The following is an 18,875-nucleotide window of genomic DNA, read 5'->3' on the forward strand; positions in this document are numbered from 1 at the left end:
CTATCTATCTATATATATATATATATATATATATATATCTATGTAGTAGTGATATGGGAGAGCAGATGGTCCCAGTCCTGTCTGTGTGAGGAGTTAGAGGAGTAGGATACAGTTTCCCCTAAATGCTCATCTTGGGTCAGCCCCCCACTTCCGGTTAACCCTTTACACTCCTGGGAATTGGCCTACATGGATAGGGCTGAATTAAAATGTTTCTTACAGACGAAATATGACAAGCATATGCATAACCATGGTAGCAATTGAAAGGGAACAGTTTGGAGATCATGGGAAAATTATTAGACCAAAGGTGAGGACACAACAGTTCACCTGACACAAGACTGAATTCAAACATTACACTGTTGATTTTATGTTCATTTTACATATACTGTACTTTTCACATTATTGGTTGATAACGAAATCTGAAATACTCTGGATATATTCAGTAACATGTTAAGAATATTGCTGGAAAATGGGGTTTAAAGGGGTTGAATGAGAGGTCTGACTGGTGTCTCCAAGTGGCCACACACCTCTCCAAACTGTGGGGTTTGAGTGAGAGGTCTGACTGGCGTCTCCAAGTGGCCAGACCTCTCCAAACTGTGGGGTTTGAGTGAGAGGTCTGACTGGTGTCTCCAAGTGGCCACATACCTCTCCAAACTGTGGGGTTTGAGTGAGAGGTCTGACTGGTGTCTCCAAGTGGCCACACACCTCTCCAAACTGTGGGGTTTGAGTGAGAGGTCTGACTGGCGTCTCCAAGTGGCCAGACCTCTCCAAACTGTGGGGTTTGAGTGAGAGGTCTGACTGGTGTCTCCAAGTGGCCACATACCTCTCCAAACTGTGGGGTTTGAGTGAGAGGTCTGACTGGCGTCTCCAAGTGGCCACACCTCTCCAAACTGTGCATAGTTCCTAAGTAATTTCAATGCACCTTTCTGACTTAAAGAAGTCTTCAGCTATAAGGTGCTTTTTTGAGCTCTCCTAGCTGGACCGTTGAGGAACTAGAGGAAGCACACTTGTAGTTGTTTTCTTTGGAACACAGCCCTTCCTCCTCGTCATCACACATTTACTGCTGTTGTTTAGGCAAACTAAACACTGTCATTATAAATAGCAATCTGGGTCAGGTGGGCATCATTTAAAAGCCTGTTCTGTTGCCAACATGACTAGCTAAGATATAAAATATGACATTACAGTGTTAGGCTTTCACAAGGCAATTCAGAGAAACAGACCATGATGTTGGCGTGCAGAGAAAGGAGTGATGACCGTATTCACGTGTGTGTGCAGAGGCTAACATAGTCTCATTCTGTTCAGAACAACCCAGGGTATGACGACAAGTCATCTGGTAACTACATCAAACATAGTCTCATTCTGTTCAGAACAACCCAGGGTATGACGACAAGTCATCTGGTAACTGTACATCAAACATAGTCTCATTCTGTTCAGAACAACCCAGGGTATGACGACAGTCATCTGGTAACTACATCTAACATAGTCTCATTCTGTTCAGAACAACCCAGGGTATGACGACAAGTCATCTGGTAACTGTACATCAAACATAGTCTCATTCTGTTCAGAACAACCCAGGGTATGACGACAAGTCATCTGGTAACTGTACATCAAACATAGTCTCATTCTGTTCAGAACAACCCAGGGTATGACGACAAGTCATCTGGTAACTACATCAACCATAGTCTCATTCTGTTCAGAACAACCCAGGGTATGACGATAAGTCATCTGGTAACTGTACTCACAGGCGATGCATGACATCAAAGCGATATTTATTATAATCCTCAACATAATGCATATTGTCCTCTTAATTGACAGCATTTTCACTCAGACAACAAAACATTTGCAAAAGTTACGAGGAGGGATGGGTTGCAGCTTTACGTTGCGTGAGGTTCTCAAGTTCAGAATGTCTGTCAGTCAAAACTCATACATCGCTGTGATGAGCATTACGTTCCAATTTAGGTATTTATTGGTGCCCAAATCTGCCATTTTCAACCCGGATGGATACGAGTACGAGTGTAAAGGGTTAAGGTTAGGATTGGGGGAGGGGAAGCTGATCCTAGATCTGTACCTAGGGAGCTTAGTCCTGTGCGATGTTGAATGTCTGGGGTTAGAGGTTAGAGATCGGGGTTTAAAGGTCAGGGGTCAGTCCACTTGCATGTTACGTAGCAGCAGTCCTTTCTTCACCCCTCCCTGCAGCATCCTGGCACCTAGACTACTGCCAGCCGTACCATCACTACAGAAAGATAAGGAGAGAGGGATGACGTGAGAGAGATGGATGGAGGGAGAGAGAGGGATGGAAAGAGAGAGGGATGGAAAGAGAGGGATGGAAAGAGAGAGGGATGGAGCGAGAGAGATGGATGAGGGAGAGAGAGGGATGGAAAGAGAGAGGGAGGGAGATAGAGGAGAGAGAGAGAAGGAGATGGAAAGAGAGGATGGAAGAGAGGGATGGAAAGAGAGAGGGATGGAAAGAGAGAGATGGATGGAGGGAGAGAGAGGGAGGGAAAGAGAGAGGGGGAGAGAGAGGCGATGGAGAGAGAGGGAGGGAGATAGAGGAGAGAGAGAGAGAGGAGAGAGAGAGGAGAGATGGATGGAGGGAGAGAGGAGGATGGAAAGAGAGAGGGGGAGAGAGAGGCAATGGAGAGAGGGAGGGAGATAGAGCGAGAAGAGGGGTGAAGGGGAGAAAAGAGGAAGAGGGAAATTAGGGAGAAGAGAGAGGGAGAGAATGTGTTAGGTGTGGAAGTTTGTCTATGTGTTGGATGTGCGTGCGTGTGCGTATGTGTGTGTGTGTGTGTGTGTTGTGTGTGTGTGTGTGTGTGTGTGTGTGTGTGTGTGTGTGTGTGTGTACAGTTGAAGTCGGAGGTTTACATAGCCAAATACATTTAAACTCAGTTTTTCACATTCCTGACATTTAATCCTAGTATAAATTCCCTGTCTTAGGTCAGTTAGTATCACCACTTTATTTTAAGAATGTGAAATGTCAGAATAATAGTAGAGAATGATTTATTTCAGCTTTTATTTATTTCATCACATTCCCAGTGGGTCAGAAGTTTACATACACTCAATTAGTATTTGGTAGCATTGCCTTTATATTGTTTAACTTGGGTCAAACATTTCGGTGAGCCTTCCACAAGCTTCCCACAATAAGTTGGGTGAATTTTGGCCCATTCCTCCTGACAGAGCTGGTGTAACTGAGTCAGGTTTGTAGGCCTCCTTGCTCACACACGCTATGGGATTGAGGTCAGGGCTTTGTGATGGTCACTCCAATACCTTGACTTTGTTGTCATTAAGCCACAACTTTGGAAGTATGCTTGGGGTCATTGTTCATTTGGAAGACCCATTTGCGACCAAGCTTTAACTGATGTCTTGAGATGTTGCTTCAATATATCCACATCATTTTCCTGCCTCATGATGCCATCTATTTTGTGAAGTGCACCAGTCCCTCCTGCAGCAAAGCACCCCCACAACATGATGCTGCCACCCCCGTGCTTCACGGTTGGGATGGTGTTCTTTGGCTGGCAAGCCTCCCCCTTTATCCTCCAAACATAACGATGGTCATTATGGCCAAACAGTTCTATTTTTGTTTCATCAGACCAGAGGACATTTCTCCAAAAAGTACGATCTTTGTCCCCATGTGCAGTTGCAAACCGTAGTCTGGCTTTTTCATGGCGGTTTTGGAGCAGTGGCTTCTTCCTTGCTTAGCGGCCTTTCAGGTTATGTCGATATAAGACTCGTTTTACTGTGGATATAGTTACTTTTGTACCTGTTTCCTCCAGCATCTTCACAAGGTCCTTTGCTGTTGTTCTGGGATTGATTTGCACTTTTCACACCAAAGTACGTTCATCTCTAGGAGACAGAACGCATCTCCTTCCTGAGCGGTATGACGGCTGCATGGTCCCATGGTGTTTATACTTGCGTACTATTGTTTGTACAGATGAACGTGGTACCTTCAGGTGTTTGGAAATTGCTGATTTCTTTTGATTTCCACATGATGTCAAGCAAAGAGGCACTGAGTTTGAAGGTAGGCCTTGAAATACATCTACAGGTACACATCCAATTGACTCAAATGATGTCAATTAGCCTATCAGAAGCTTCTAAAGCTATGACATCATTTTCTGGAATTTTTCAAGCTGTTTAAAGGCACAGTCAACTTAGTGAATGTAAACTTCTGACCCACTGGAATTGTGATACAGTGAATTATAAGTGAAATAATCTGCCTGTAAACAATTGTTGGAAATATTATTTATGTCATGCACAAATAGATGTCCTAACCGACTCGCCAAAACTATAGTTTGTTAACGAGAAAGGTGTGGATTGGTTGAAAAACAAGTTTTAATGACTCCAACCTAAGTGCATGTAAACTAGTTTTAATGACTCCAACCTCAGTGTATGTAAACTTCCGACTGGCAGAATCCTTTTTTATTCAATCGCCTGCCAATTCTCAGAAGGCAGCCCGACCTCTGACCCCTTTATCTCTGCCTTCTTTTCATGTAAATGACGGGGATCTGGGCCTGTTCCCAGGAGAGCAGTATGTCGTTCACGTCAGACTCGTCGGACTCGTTAAAGGGAAAAAGGTTTCTGACAGTTTGTGGTGAATAATCACAGTTCTGATGTCCAGAAGCTCTTTTCGGTCATAAGAGACGGTAGCAGCAACATTATGTGCATAATAACTTACAAACAACGCAAAGAAACAAACAAAAAAACACAATTGGACCGGAACACAATTGGATCGGAACACAATTGGATCGGAACACAATTGGATCGGAACACAATTGGATCGGAACACCTAAAATGTCAGCCTTCTTCTCCAGCGCCATCTGTCTGTGTGTGTGTGTGTGTGTGTGTGTGTGTGTGTGTGTGTGTGTGTGTGTGTGTGTGTGTGTGTGTGTGTGTGTGTGTGTGAGACAGCAGTGCTTACAGGGGGCTGTACTTCCTCTTCTTGGGTTCTGGTGGCTCTGTGGACGGCCCTCCTTTGTCTTTCCTCTCCCCCACCCCAACCTCCGCCCCCACCCCCCCCCTACACCCCCTCTTGCTGTGACCTCCGCTGCTCCAGGTTTTGCTGAGGGAGGAGATGAAGAGGTTAAAGGTTAGTCAGAGGTCAACGGGAATATGTTCCAGAAAGCTGGATCAATGAGCCACCTAACTGTCCAAAAGTGACAAGGTTTAACTGACTGGACATCAACAGTCAATACACAAAGGAAACAGCAGCTTTCTTTAATCAACCAGAAAATACCTCGAGTTATATGTGGCAGTTCATCAAAGTTAGCTTGTTGATTTAATAATCCTGTTTTTCTGGAATAGCCCACTCGGATAGGGGTCACGGGGTTAAACTGAAGGCTCAAGATTACGGCAGATTAACAGTCAAGATAAACTGGGACTGCAGATTAACAGTCAAGATAAACTGGGACTACAGATTAACAGTCAAGATAAACTGGGACTACAGATTAACAGTCAAGATAAACTGGGACTGCAGATTAACAGTCAAGATAAACTGGGACTACAGATTAACAGTCAAGATAAACTGGGACTACAGATTAACAGTCAAGATAAACTGGGACGGCAGATTAACAGTCAAGATAAATGTCACGGCAGATTAACAGTCAAGATAAACTGGGACCGCAGATTAACAGTCAAGATAAACTGGGACTGCAGATTAACAGTCAAGATAAACTGGGACTACAGATTAACAGTCAAGATAAACTGGGACTGCAGATTAACAGTCAAGATAAACTGGGACTACAGATTAACAGTCAAGATAAACTGGGACTACAGATTAACAGTCAAGATAAACTGGGACGGCAGATTAACAGTCAAGATAAATGTCACGGCAGATTAACAGTCAAGATAAATGTCACGGCAGATTAACAGTCAAGATAAACTGGGACTGCGGATTAACAGTCAAGATAAACTGGGACTGCAGATTAACAGTCAAGATAAACTGGGACTGCAGATTAACAGTCAAGATAAACTGGGACTACAGATTAACAGTCAAGATAAACTGGGACTGCAGATTAACAGTCAAGATAAACTGGGACTACAGATTAACAGTCAAGATAAATGGGACTACAGATTAACAGTCAAGATAAACTGGGACTGCAGATTAACAGTCAAGATAAACTGGGACTGCAGATTAACAGTCAAGATAAACTGGGACTGCAGATTAACAGTCAAGATAAACTGGGACTACAGATTAACAGTCAAGATAAACTGGGACTACAGATTAACAGTCAAGATAAACTGGGACTGCAGATTAACAGTCAAGATAAACTGGGACGGCAGATTAACAGTCAAGATAAATGTCACGGCAGATTAACAGTCAAGATAAATGTCACGGCAGATTAACAGTCAAGATAAATGTCACGGCAGATTAACAGTCAAGATAAACTGGGACTACAGATTAACAGTCAAGATAAACTGGGACTGCAGATTAACAGTCAAGATAAACTGGGACGGCTGTGGAACTCCTATGGATCACCTCCTTTCACATCAGAAGACAGAAACAGCTCTGACATCAGAAGACAGAAACAGCTCTGACATCAGAAGACAGAAACAGCTCTGACATCAGAAGAGGTGAGATGTGAGCCCCCGTAACGACTTCAGTTCAGGCCTTATATGGAAGTCAACCACCAATTTGGAAAATGCCTTATTACATAGTTATAGTAAAAGATTACATTGTGGCATCGTGCCTGTGTTATGTTACTCCATAGGCATGTTATAAGCACCTTGTGTAGCTCTGAGAGCTGTTGGTGTCGTATGAGAGCCTCCTTGCTGGGGAACTGTCTCCTACACAGCAGACAGGCTAGCTTAGCCCAGTCTGTCATCCTCTCGTCCTTCTCTCCTCCCTCCTCTCCCTCGCTGTCCGTCTCGCCGCTGTAGGCCGGAACCAAACCCTGCACCTGAGGTGGAGAGCGCTAAAGAGGGAGAAAAAAACTGTGAAGTGAAGAGAGATGGCAGAGAAAGAAAAAGAGGGGAGGTGCACCAGGAGAGAAGTAGAGCAGTGTGTTCTACCTGACTCAATGGGGAGGGAAGTAGAGCAGCGTGTTCTACCTGACTCAATGGGGAGGGAAGTAGAGCAGTGTGTTCTACCTGACTCAATGGGGAGGAAAGTAGAGCAGTGTGTTCTACCTGACTCAATGGGGAGGGAAATAGAGCAGTGTGTTCTACCTGACTCAATGGGGAGGGAAGTAGAGCAGCGTGTTCTACCTGACTCAATGGGGAGGGAAGTAGAGCAGTGTGTTCTACCTGACTCAATGGGGAGGGAAATAGAGCAGTGAGTTCTACCTGACTCAATGGGGAGGGAAGTAGAGCAGTGTGTTCTACCTGACTCAATGGGGAGGGAAGTAGAGCAACGTGTTCTACCTGACTCAATGGGGAGGGAAGTAGAGCAGTGTGTTCTACCTGACTCAATGGGGAGGGAAGTAGAGCAGTGTGTTCTACCTGACTCAATGGGGAGGGAAGTAGAGCAGTGTGTTCTACCTGACTCAATGGGGAGGGAAGTAGAGCAGTGTGTTCTACCTGACTCAATGGGGAGGGAAGTAGAGCAGTGTGTTCTACCTGACTCAATGGGGAGGGAAGTAGAGCAGTGTGTTCTACCTGACTCAATGGGGAGGGAAATAGAACAGTGAGTTCTACCTGACTCAATGGGGAGGGAAGTAGAGCAGTGTGTTCTACCTGACTCAATGGGGAGGGAAGTAGAGCAGTGTGTTCTACCTGACTCAATGGGGAGGGAAGTAGAGCAGCGTGTTCTACCTGACTCAATGGGGAGGGAAGTAGAGCAGTGTGTTCTACCTGACTCAATGGGGAGGGAAGTAGAGCAGTGTGTTCTACCTGACTCAATGGGGAGGGAAATAGAGCAGTGAGTTCTACCTGACTCAATGGGGAGGGAAGTAGAGCAGTGTGTTCTACCTGACTCAATGGGGAGGGAAATAGAGCAGTGAGTTCTACCTGACTGTTTAATAAACACTACTACCTTCTAACTGTTTAATAAACACTACTACTTTCTAACTGTTTAATAAACACTATTACCTTCTAACTATTAGAGATGGAGGTGTGACTAGGGATGGAGGTGTGGCCAGGTACTAGGGATGGAGGTGTGGCCAGGTACTAGGGATGGAGGTGTGGCCAGGTACTAGGGATGGAGGTGTGGCCAGGTACTAGGATGGAGGTGTGGCCAGGTACTAGGGATGGAGGTGTGACTAGGCACTAGGGATGGAGGTGTGGCCAGGTACTAGGGATGGAGGTGTGGCCAGGTACTAGGGATGGAGGTGTGACTAGGCACTAGTGATGGAGGTGTGGCCAGGTACTAGGGATGGAGGTGTGACCAGATACTAGGGATGGAGGTGTGACCAGGAATTAGGGATGGAGGTGTGACCAGGCACTAGGGATGGAGGTGTGACCAGGTATTAGGGATGGAGGTATGACCAGGTATTAGAGATGGAGATGTGACCAGGTACTAGGGATGGAGGTGTGACTAAGGATGGAGGTGTGAAAAGGTACTAGGGATGGAGGTGTGACCAGGTACAAAGGATGGAGGTGTGACTAGGGATGGAGGTATGACCAGGTACTAAGGATGGAGGTGTGACCAGGTACAAGGGATGGAGGTGTGACCAGGGATGGAGGTGGGCCTGGGCATTAGGGATGGAGGTGTGAAAAGGTACAAGGGATGGAGGTGTGACCAGGTACTAGGGATGGAGATGTGACCAGGTTCTAGGGATGGAGGTTTGACCAGGCACTAGAGATGGAGGTGTGATCAGGTACTAGGGATGGAGGTGTGACCAGGTATTAGGGATGGAGGTGTGACCAGGCACTAGGGATGGAGGTGTGACCAGGTACTAGGGATGGAGGTGTGACCAGGTATTAGGGATGGAGGTGTGACCAGGCCCTAGGGATGGAGGTGTGAAAAGGTACTAGGGATGGAGGTGAGACCAGGGAAGGAGGTGTGACTAGAGATAGAGGTGTGACCAGGTACTAGGGATGGAGGTGTGACTGGGTATTAGGGATGGAGGTGTGACCAGGTATTAGGGATGGAGGTGTGATCAGGTACTAGGGAGGGAGGTGCGACCAGGTATTAGGGATGGAGGTTTGACAAGGCACTAGGGATGGTGGTGTGACTGGGTATTAGGGATGGAGGTGTGACCAGGTATTAGGGATGGAGGTTTGACCAGGCACTAGGGATGGAGGTGTGACCAGGTATTAGGGATAGAGGTGTGATCAGGTACTAGGGAGGGAGGTGTGACCAGGTATTAGGGATGGAGGTGTGACTAGGGATGGAGCTGTGACCAGGCACTAGAGATGGAGGTGTGACCAGGTATTAGGGATGGAGGTGTGACCAGGAACTAGGGATGGAGCTGTAACCAGGCACTAGGGATGGAGGTGTGACCAGGCCCTAGGGATGGAGGTGTGAAAAGGTACTAGGGATGGAGGTGTGACCAGGGAAGGAGGTGTGACTAGAGATAGAGGTGTGACCAGGTATTAGGGATGGAGGTGTGACCAGGTACTAGGGATGGAGGTGTGACCAGGTACTTGGGATGGAGGTATCATCAGGCATTAGGGATGGAGGTGTGACCAGGTACTAGGGATAGAGGTGTGACTAGGGAAGGAGGTGTGACCAGGTACTAGGGATGGAGCTGTGACCAGGTACTAGGGATGGAGGTGTGACCAGGTATTAGGGATAGAGGTGTGACTAGGTACAAGGGATAGGGTGTGACTAGGGAAGGAGGTGTGACTAGAGATGGAGGTGTGACCAGGTATTAGGGAAGGAGGTGTGACCAGGTACTAGGGATGGAGGTGTGACCAGGCATTAGGGATGGAGGTATGACCAGGTACAAGGGATGGAGGTGTGACCAGGTACTAGGGATGGAGGTGTGACTAGGGATGGAGGTGTGACCAGGTACTAGGGATGGAGGTGTGACCAGGTACTAGGGATGGAGGTGTGACCAGGTACTAGGGATGGAGGTGTGACTAGGGATGGAGGTGTGACCAGGTACTAGGGATAGAGGTGTGACTAGGTAATAGGGATGGAGGTGTGACTAGGGAAGGAGGTGTGACTAGAGATGGAGGTGGGACTGGGCATTAGGGATGGAGGTGTGAAAAGGTACAAGGGATGGAGGTGTGACCAGGTACTAGGGATGGAGGTGTGACCAGGTACTAGGGATGGAGGTGTGACCAGGTATTAGGGATGGAGGTGTGTCCAGGTTCTAGTGATGGAGGTTTGACCAGGTTCTAGGGATGGAGGTTTGACCAGGCACTAGGGATGGAGGTGTGACTAGGTATTAGGGATGGAGGTGTGACCAGGTACTAGGGATGGAGGTGTGACCAGGTACTAGGGATGGAGGTGTGACGGGGGATGGAGGTTTGACCAGGCACTAGGGATGGTGGTGTGACTGGGTATTAGGGATGGAGTTGTGACCAGGTATTAGGGATGGAGGTGTGATCAGCTACTAGGGAGGGAGGTGTGACCAGGTATTGGGGATGGAGGTGTGACTACGGATGGAGCTGTGACCAGGCACTAGAGATGGAGGTGTGACTAGGGATGGAGGTGTGAAAAGGTACTTGGGATGGAGGTGTGACCAGGCACTAGGGATGGAGGTGTGACTAGAGAAGGAGGTGTGACTAGAGATGGAGGTGTGACCAGGTACTAGGGATAGAGGTGTGACCAGGTACTAGGGATGGAGGTGTGACCAGGTACTAGGGATGGAGGTGTGACTAGGGATGGAGGTGTGAGCAGGTACTAAGGATAGAGGTGTGACTAGGGATGGAGGTGTGACTAGAGATGGAGGTGTGACCAGGTTATAGGGATGGAGGTGTGACCAGGAATTAGGGATGGAGGTGTGACCAGGCACTAGGGATGGAGGTGTGACCAGGTATTAGGGATGGAGGTATGACCAGGTATTAGAGATGGAGATGTGACCAGGTACTAGGGATGGAGGTGTGACTAAGGATGGAGGTGTGAAAAGGTACTAGGGATGGAGGTGTGACCAGGTACAAAGGATGGAGGTGTGACTAGGGATGGAGGTATGACCAGGTACTAGGGATGGAGGTGTGACCAGGGATGGAGGTGTGACCAGGGATGGAGGTGTGACCAGTGCATTCGGAAAGTATTCAGACCCCTTAACTTTTTACACATTTTGTTACGTTACAACCTTGTTCTAAAATGTATTAAATAAATATTTTTCTTCATCAATCTACACACTATACCCCTTAATGACATCACAATACCCCTTAATGACATCACAATACCCCTTAATGACATCACAATACCCCTTAATGACATCACAATACCCCATAATTACCTCACAATATCCCTTAATGACAAAGCAACTGTTTTTTAGAATTTTATGGAAATGTATAAAAAATGCTAACTTATTTACATAAGTATTCAGACCCTTTGCTATGAGACCTGAAATTGAGCTCATGTGCATACTGTTTCCATTGAACATCCTTGAACAACTTGATTGGAGTCCAGCTGTGGTAAATTCAATTGATTGGACATGATTTGGAAAGGCACACACACCTGTCTATATAAGGTCCTATAGTTGACAGTGCATGTCAGAGCAAAAACCAAGCCACGAGGTTGAAGGAATTGTCTGTAGAGCTCCGAGACAGGATTGTGTCGAGGCACAGATCTGGAGAAGGGTACCAGAACATGCCTGAAGCATTGAAGGTCCCCAAGAACACAGTGGCCTCCATCACTCTTCAATGGAAGAAGTTTGGAACCACCAAGTCTCTTCCTAGAGCTGGCCACCCGGCCAAACTGAGCAATCGGGGGAGAATGGCCTTGGTCAGGGAGGTGACCAAGAACCGGTTGGTCACCCTGACAGATCTATAGTTCCTCTGTGGAGATGGGAGAACCTTCTAGAAGGACAACCCATCTCTGCAGCCCTCTGCCAATCAGGCCTTTATGGTATCGTGGCCCGATTGGAGTTTGCCAAAAGGCACCTAAAGACTCTCAGACCACGAGAAACAAGATTCTCTGGTCTGATGAAACTAAGATCGAACTCTTGGCCTGAATGCTAAGCTTCATGTCTGGAGGAAACTTGGCACCATCCCTATGGTGAAGCATGGTGGTGGCAGCATCATGCTGTGGGGATGTTTTTCAGCGGCAGGGACCGAGAGACTAGTCAGGATCGAGGCAAAGAGGAACGGAACAAAGTACAGAGAGATTCTTGATGAAAACCTGCTCCAGAGCGCTCAGGACCTCAGACTGGGGTGAAGGTTCACCTTCCAACCTTCCAACAGGACAACGACTCTAAGCACACAGCCAAGACAACACAGGAGTGGCTTCGGTACAAGTCTCTGAATGTCCTTGAACGGCCCAGCTAGAGCCTGGACTTGAACCCAATCGAACATCTCTGGAGAGACCTGAAAATAGCTGTGCAGTGACGCTCCCCATCCAACCTAACAGAGCTGTAGAGAAGAATGGGAGAAACTCCCCAAATACAGGTGTGCCAAGCTTGTAGCGTCAGACCCAAGAAGACTCAATGCTGTAAGGTGCTTCAACAAAGTACTGAGTAAAGGGTCCGAATACTTATGTAAATGTGATATTTAAGCTTTTTATTTTTAATAACTTTGCTAAAATTTCTATTACAAACCTGTTTTTTTGTTTTGTCATTATAGGGTATTGTGATGTCATTATAGGGTATTGTGATGTCATTATAGGGTATTGTGATGTCATTATAGGGTATTGTGTGTAGATTGATGGGGGGGGGGGACAATTTGAATAAGGCTGTAATGTAACAAAATGTGTAAAACGTCAAGGGGTCTGAATACTTTCCGAATGCCCTGTTTGCAGGATAGATTCAAGCTCTGAGGTAAACAGCTCTCTGCTGGTCTGTCTACCTTCACAAGTAATGTCTTTACCCAATGGATGATATTAAAGCTTAATCGCCTTAAAGTTGTTAGCAATATTGATGATTTCTTTCTCTTTTCTCTTTCTGAAATATGGCTATTTAGTTGTTGATTTTTACCCTGGCTTTATAGTGCTGACTGCAATTTTGAGATTATAAACTGTGAATGTGGAAGAGATCATTGGCTAATAAATGTGCAGGTTGCATTTCCTTCACACAAAATATTCTAGAATGTCATACATATCGCTGTTTTGAAGCCTCTGTTTTCACTGCATCCAATTGTGAAATGACTGATTTGGACTCATACTGTTCGTTAGCTTTAAGTAATCTTTTGTGAAATTATTTGCAAGCGGATGTTTTCTTGAGAATTGTCAAAACAGGAAAGGCTTTTTTTTTTTGTTACCCTGAAGACGATTGGGGAAATAGTTAGATGTTGAAATAACATCAGGACTGTACTTCCTCACCGATATCACAGGATCTGGGAAGGTCCTCATGGAAAAATGCCTCATCAAAATTTTAAAATTTAATTATATTTAATAATCGGCCTCCTCGACCCCCAACAATCGGTATCGGCGTTTAAAAATCATTCTCTAATCTAAACTTGTATTAATCATGGCCGAATACTGACCGGGCAAATTGTCTCTCTCTGCCCGCATGGCAAAATAATTAGAATGGCAGAAAAATTGCTTTAAAGGTCCAATCCAGCTGTTTATATGTCAATATCAAATCATTTCTGGGTAACTATTAAGTACCTTAATGTGATTTTAAAAATAAATAAAATTAGAAACAAAAATAGCTTCTTAGCAAAGAGCAATTTCTCAAGCAGTAATTTTGCTAGGACTGTCTGGGGGTGGTCTGAGTTGGGGAGAAAACTTCAAATGAGCTGTTATTGGCAGAGAGGTTTGGAACTCTCTTTCTTATTCGTCAATTAACTAATTTACCGCCTGGTGATGTCACCATGGAAGGCCAAAACTCCACCCACCAAAACAAGCTGAAATTTCAGGCGGTCTTTTCAAACAGCTCAAATACTAAAAGGACATTATCATAATTTTCACAATTTCACAGTATTATTCCAACTTCAGCATGGAAATATATATAAAACGAACCTTTGATTGCACTGGGTATTTGTGTTTGCAACATGGTCTCTACGCCCCATGGCAAAATGTGTAGAATTATAGGAAATTAACTTTAAAACTAAACATTTTCTCTCCACCGTCAAGAGGGCGACAAATAAAATGTTTTCCCACGTGGTGGGGGCCCTCCCCAACCAAATCTCGCTTAGGGCCCCCAAATACCTAGAACCGGGCCTGGCGAGAGAGAGAGAGAGAGAGAGAGAGAGAGAGAGAGAGAGAGAGAGAGAGAGAGAGAGAGAGAGAGAGAGAGTACAGAGGAAGGGGAGAGAGGGAGAAGGACAACCATTGGAATAGAAAGAGCAGGAAACAGAGAAACAGAGGGAGAGGGAGAAGGGGTGTGTACCTCTCTGTCTGTGTGTCTGAGCTGGTCCAGGATGATCTGAGGTCTTTCAGACAATGCCCCCTACAGGCCAAAGAGGAGAAGGGTCAGAGCTGTGTGTGTGTGTGTGTGTGTGTGTGTGTGTGTGTGTGTGTGTGTGTGTGTGTGTGTGTGTGTGCGTGCGTTGTGTTATGTGTCATGTGTGTGTCTGTGTGAGTGATACCTTCTTCTCCAGGACAGCATAACCGGCGTCAGCGCTGGCGGACTCTCGGCGATCGTCAAGGCGACCGTGTCCAGGCACCCGGGCGTAACCAGGGGGAGGAGCCATAGAGGTCACAGGGGTGGTGGAGCAGGAAGAGGAGGAAGAGGAGAGAGAGCGAACGTTCTCCTTCTGTCTGTTCAGACTCTTAGCCCAACGCTCCATGTCCTTCGCTATCTAAGAACACACATTAGCACACCTATGTAGCTTAGTTTTGTGTGTGTGTTGTGTATGAGTGTGTATGTGTGTGTGTGTGTGTGTTACCTGTTGGGCTGTCTTATTTTTGGGCTTGTCCTTCTTCTCCTTGCCTCCAGGAGCAGCAGAGGGAGGATCAGGGGGGGCGGAGTTATCACCGGGGGCAACGGCAGCCTCAGCTGTTGATTGGGCAGGAGCTGGAACGTAGGTTTGTTTCTCTCCGTCCCAGTACATATACTGCAGAGTGACCCCGTTATAGTAGTACTAGAGACAGAGAAGAGGAGAGAGAGGGTTGTAGTAGAGTATGTGCTACCTGTGAGTTAGGGTCGTAGTAGAGTCCAGTTAGAGGGTCGTAGTAGAGTGTGTGCTACCTGTGAGTTAGGGTCGTAGTAGAGTCCAGTTAGAGGGTCGTAGTAGAGTTCAGTTAGAGGGTCGTCGTAGAGTCCAGTTAGAGGGTTGTAGTAGAGTCCAGTTAGAGGGTCGTAGTAGAGTGTGTGCTACCTGTGAGTTAGGGTCATAGTAGAGTCCAGTTAGAGGGTCGTAGTAGAGTCCAGTTAGAGGGTCATAGTAGAGTCCAGATAGAGGGTCGTAGTAGAGTCCAGTTAGAGGGTCATAGTAGAGTCCAGATAGAGGGTCCTACTAGAGTTCAGTTAGAGGGTCGTAGTAGAGCTCAGTTAGAGGGTCGTAGTAGAGTCCAGTTAGAGGGTCGTAGTAGAGTCCAGTTAGAGGGTCGTAGTAGAGTTCAGTTAGAGGGTCGTAGTAGAGTATGTGCTACCTGTGAGTTAGGGTCATAGTAGAGTCCAGTTAGAGGGTCGTGGAAGAGTATGTGCTACCTGTGAGTTAGGGTCGTAGTAGAGTCCAGATAGAGGGTCGTAGTAGAGTCCAGTTAGAGGGTCGTAGTAGATTCCAGTTAGAGGGTCGTAGTAGAGTCCAGTTAGAGGGTCGTAGTGGAGTCCAGTTAGAGGGTCGTAGTAGAGTCCAGATAGAGGGTCGTAGTAGAGTATGTGCTACCTGTGAGTTAGGGTCGTAGTAGAGTCCAGTTAGAGGGTCGTAGTAGAGTCCAGTTAGAGGGTCGTAGTAGAGTCCAGATAGAGGGTCGTAGTAGAGTGTGTGCTACCTGTGAGTTAGGGTCGTAGTAGAGTCCAGTTAGAGGGTCGTAGTAGAGTCCGGTTAGAGGGTCGTAGTAGAGTTCAGATAGAGGGTCGTAGTAGAGTATGTGATACCTGTGAGTTAGGGTCGTAGTAGAGTCCGGTTAGAGGGTCGTAGTAGAGTCCAGTTAGAGGGTCGTAGTAGAGTCCAGATAGATGGTCGTAGTAGAGTATGTGCTACCTGTGAGTTAGGGTCGTAGTAGAGTCCAGTTAGAGGGTCGTAGTAGAGTCCAGTTAGAGGGTCGTAGTAGAGTCCAGATAGAGGGTCGTAGTAGAGTCCAGATAGAGGGTCGTAGTGGAGTCCAGATAGAGGGTCGTAGTGGAGTCCAGTTAGAGGGTCTTAGTAGAGTCCAGTTAGAGGGTCGTAGTAGAGTGCAGATAGAGGGTCGTAGTAGAGTATGTGCTACCTGTGAGTTAGGGTCGTAGTAGAGTCCAGATAGAGGGTCGTAGTAGAGTCCAGTTAGAGGGTCGTAGTAGAGTCCAGTTAGAGGGTCGTAGTAGAGTGTGTGCTACCTGTGAGTTAGGGTCATAGTAGAGTCCAGTTAGAGGGTCGTAGTAGAGTCCAGTTAGAGGGTCATAGTAGAGTCCAGATAGAGGGTCGTAGTAGAGTCCAGTTAGAGGGTCATAGTAGAGTCCAGATAGAGGGTCCTACTAGAGTTCAGTTAGAGGGTCGTAGTAGAGCTCAGTTAGAGGGTCGTAGTAGAGTCCAGTTAGAGGGTCGTAGTAGAGTCCAGTTAGAGGGTCGTAGTAGAGTTCAGTTAGAGGGTCGTAGTAGAGTATGTGCTACCTGTGAGTTAGGGTCATAGTAGAGTCCAGTTAGAGGGTCGTGGAAGAGTATGTGCTACCTGTGAGTTAGGGTCGTAGTAGAGTCCAGATAGAGGGTCGTAGTAGAGTCCAGTTAGAGGGTCGTAGTAGATTCCAGTTAGAGGGTTCCAGTTAGAGGGTCGTAGTAGAGTCCAGATAGAGGGTCGTAGTAGAGTCCAGATAGAGGGTCGTAGTGAGTCCAGTAGAGGGTCAGTAGTCTTAGTAGAGTCCAGTTAGAGGGTCTTAGTAGAGTCCAGTTAGAGGGTCGTAGTAGAGTCCAGATAGAGGGTCGTAGTAGAGTATGTGCTACCTGTGAGTTAGGGTCGTAGTAGAGTCCAGTTAGAGGGTCGTAGTAGAGTCCAGTTAGAGGGTCGTAGTAGAGTCCAGATAGAGGGTCGTAGTAGAGTGTGTGCTACCTGTGAGTTAGGGTCGTAGTAGAGTCCAGTTAGAGGGTCGTAGTAGAGTCCAGTTAGAGGGTCATAGTAGAGTCCAGAGAGGGTCAGAGAGTCCAGTTAGGTCGTAGTAGAGTATGTGATACCTGTGAGTTAGAGGGTCGTAGTAGAGTCCGGTTAGAGGGTCGTAGTAGAGTCCAGTTAGAGGGTCGTAGTAGAGTCCAGTTAGGTCGAGTAGAGTCAGTTAGAGGGTCGTAGTAGAGTATGTGCTACCTGTGAGTTAGGTCATAGTAGAGTCCAGTTAGAGGGTCGTAGTAGTGTCCTGTGAGTTAGGGTCGTAGTAGAGTCCAGATAGAGGGTCGTAGTAGAGTCCAGATAGAGGGTCGTAGTAGAGTCCAGATAGAGGGTCGTAGTGGAGTCCAGTTAGAGGGTCTTAGTAGAGTCCAGTTAGAGGGTCGTAGTAGAGTCCAGTTAGAGGGTCGTAGTGAGTCCAGATAGAGGGTCGTAGTAGAGTATGTGCTACCTGTGAGTTAGGGTCGTAGTAGAGTCCAGATAGAGGGTCGTAGTAGAGTCCAGTTAGAGGGTCGTAGTAGAGTGCAGATAGAGGGTCGTAGTAGAGTATGTGCTACCTGTGAGTTAGGGTCGTAGTAGAGTCCGGTTAGAGGGTCGTAGTAGAGTCCAGTTAGAGGGTCGTAGTAGAGTTCAGATAGAGGGTCGTAGTAGAGTGTGTGCTACCTGTGAGTTAGGGTCGTAGTAGAGTCCAGTTAGAGGGTCGTAGTAGAGTCCGGTTAGAGGGTCGTAGTAGAGTCCAGATAGAGGGTCGTAGTAGAGTATGTGATACCTGTGAGTTAGGGTCGTAGTAGAGTCCAGTTAGAGGGTCCAGTAGTAGAGTCCAGTTAGAGGGTCGTAGTAGAGTCCAGATAGAGGGTCGTAGTAGAGTGTGTGCTACCTGTGAGTTAGGGTCGTAGTAGAGTCCAGTTAGAGGGTCGTAGTAGAGTCCAGTTAGAGGGTCGTAGTAGAGTTCAGATAGAGGGTCGTAGTAGAGTATGTGATACCTGTGAGTTAGGGTCGTAGTAGAGTCCGGTTAGAGGGTCGTAGTAGAGTCCAGTTAGAGGGTCGTAGTAGAGTCCAGATAGATGGTCGTAGTAGAGTATGTGCTACCTGTGAGTTAGGGTCGTAGTAGAGTCCAGTTAGAGGGTCGTAGTAGAGTCCAGTTAGAGGGTCGAGTAGAGTCCAGATAGAGGGTCGTAGTTAGAGTCCAGATAGAGGGTCGTAGTAGAGTCTACCTGTAGTTAGGGTCGTAGTAGAGTCCAGTTAGAGGGTCGTAGTAGAGTCCAGGTTAGAGGGTCGATAGTGGAGTCCAGATAGAGGGTCGTAGTAGAGTCCAGTTAGAGGGTACCTAGAGTCCAGATTCGTAGTAGGGTCTACCTGTGAGTTAGGGTCGTAGTAGAGTCCAGATAGAGGGTCGTAGAGTCCAGTTAGAGGGTCGTAGAGTCCAGATTAGAGGGTCCTGTGAGTAGAGTCCAGATAGAGGGTCGTAGTAGAGTATGTGCTACCTGTGAGTTAGGGTCGTAGTAGAGTCCAGTTAGAGGGTCGTAGTGGAGTCCAGTTAGAGGGTCGTAGTAGAGTGCAGATAGAGTCCAGTATAGAGGGTCGTAGTAGAGTCCAGTTAGAGGGTCGTAGTAGAGTCCAGTTAGAGGGTCGTAGTGGAGTCCAGATAGAGGGTCGTAGTAGAGTCCAGATAGAGTCCAGTTAGAGGGTCGTAGTAGAGTCCAGTTAGAGGGTC

The 18,875-nt window shown here is 46.9% G+C and overlaps 1 protein-coding gene across 1 annotated transcript in view; it reads right to left on the reverse strand.

Annotated features, from left to right (window-relative positions):
- Positions 1-5,011: 5,011 nt before the first annotated feature.
- LOC112267325 (RNA-binding protein 10) overlaps positions 5,012-18,875 on the reverse strand; it is a 61,204-nt gene continuing 47,340 nt past the window's right edge. Inside the window, exons 14-18 of the mRNA XM_042299852.1 lie at positions 14,815-15,009; positions 14,515-14,727; positions 14,316-14,375; positions 6,717-6,905; positions 5,012-5,053 (exon numbers count right to left, since the gene is read on the reverse strand). Coding sequence (XP_042155786.1) covers positions 5,012-5,053; positions 6,717-6,905; positions 14,316-14,375; positions 14,515-14,727; positions 14,815-15,009 — 699 coding nt within the window. The remainder of the gene's footprint in view (positions 5,054-6,716; positions 6,906-14,315; positions 14,376-14,514; positions 14,728-14,814; positions 15,010-18,875) is intronic.

Source organism: Oncorhynchus tshawytscha, linkage group LG16 (assembly GCF_018296145.1).
Source record: "Oncorhynchus tshawytscha isolate Ot180627B linkage group LG16, Otsh_v2.0, whole genome shotgun sequence".
Lineage (NCBI taxonomy): Eukaryota > Metazoa > Chordata > Actinopteri > Salmoniformes > Salmonidae > Oncorhynchus > Oncorhynchus tshawytscha.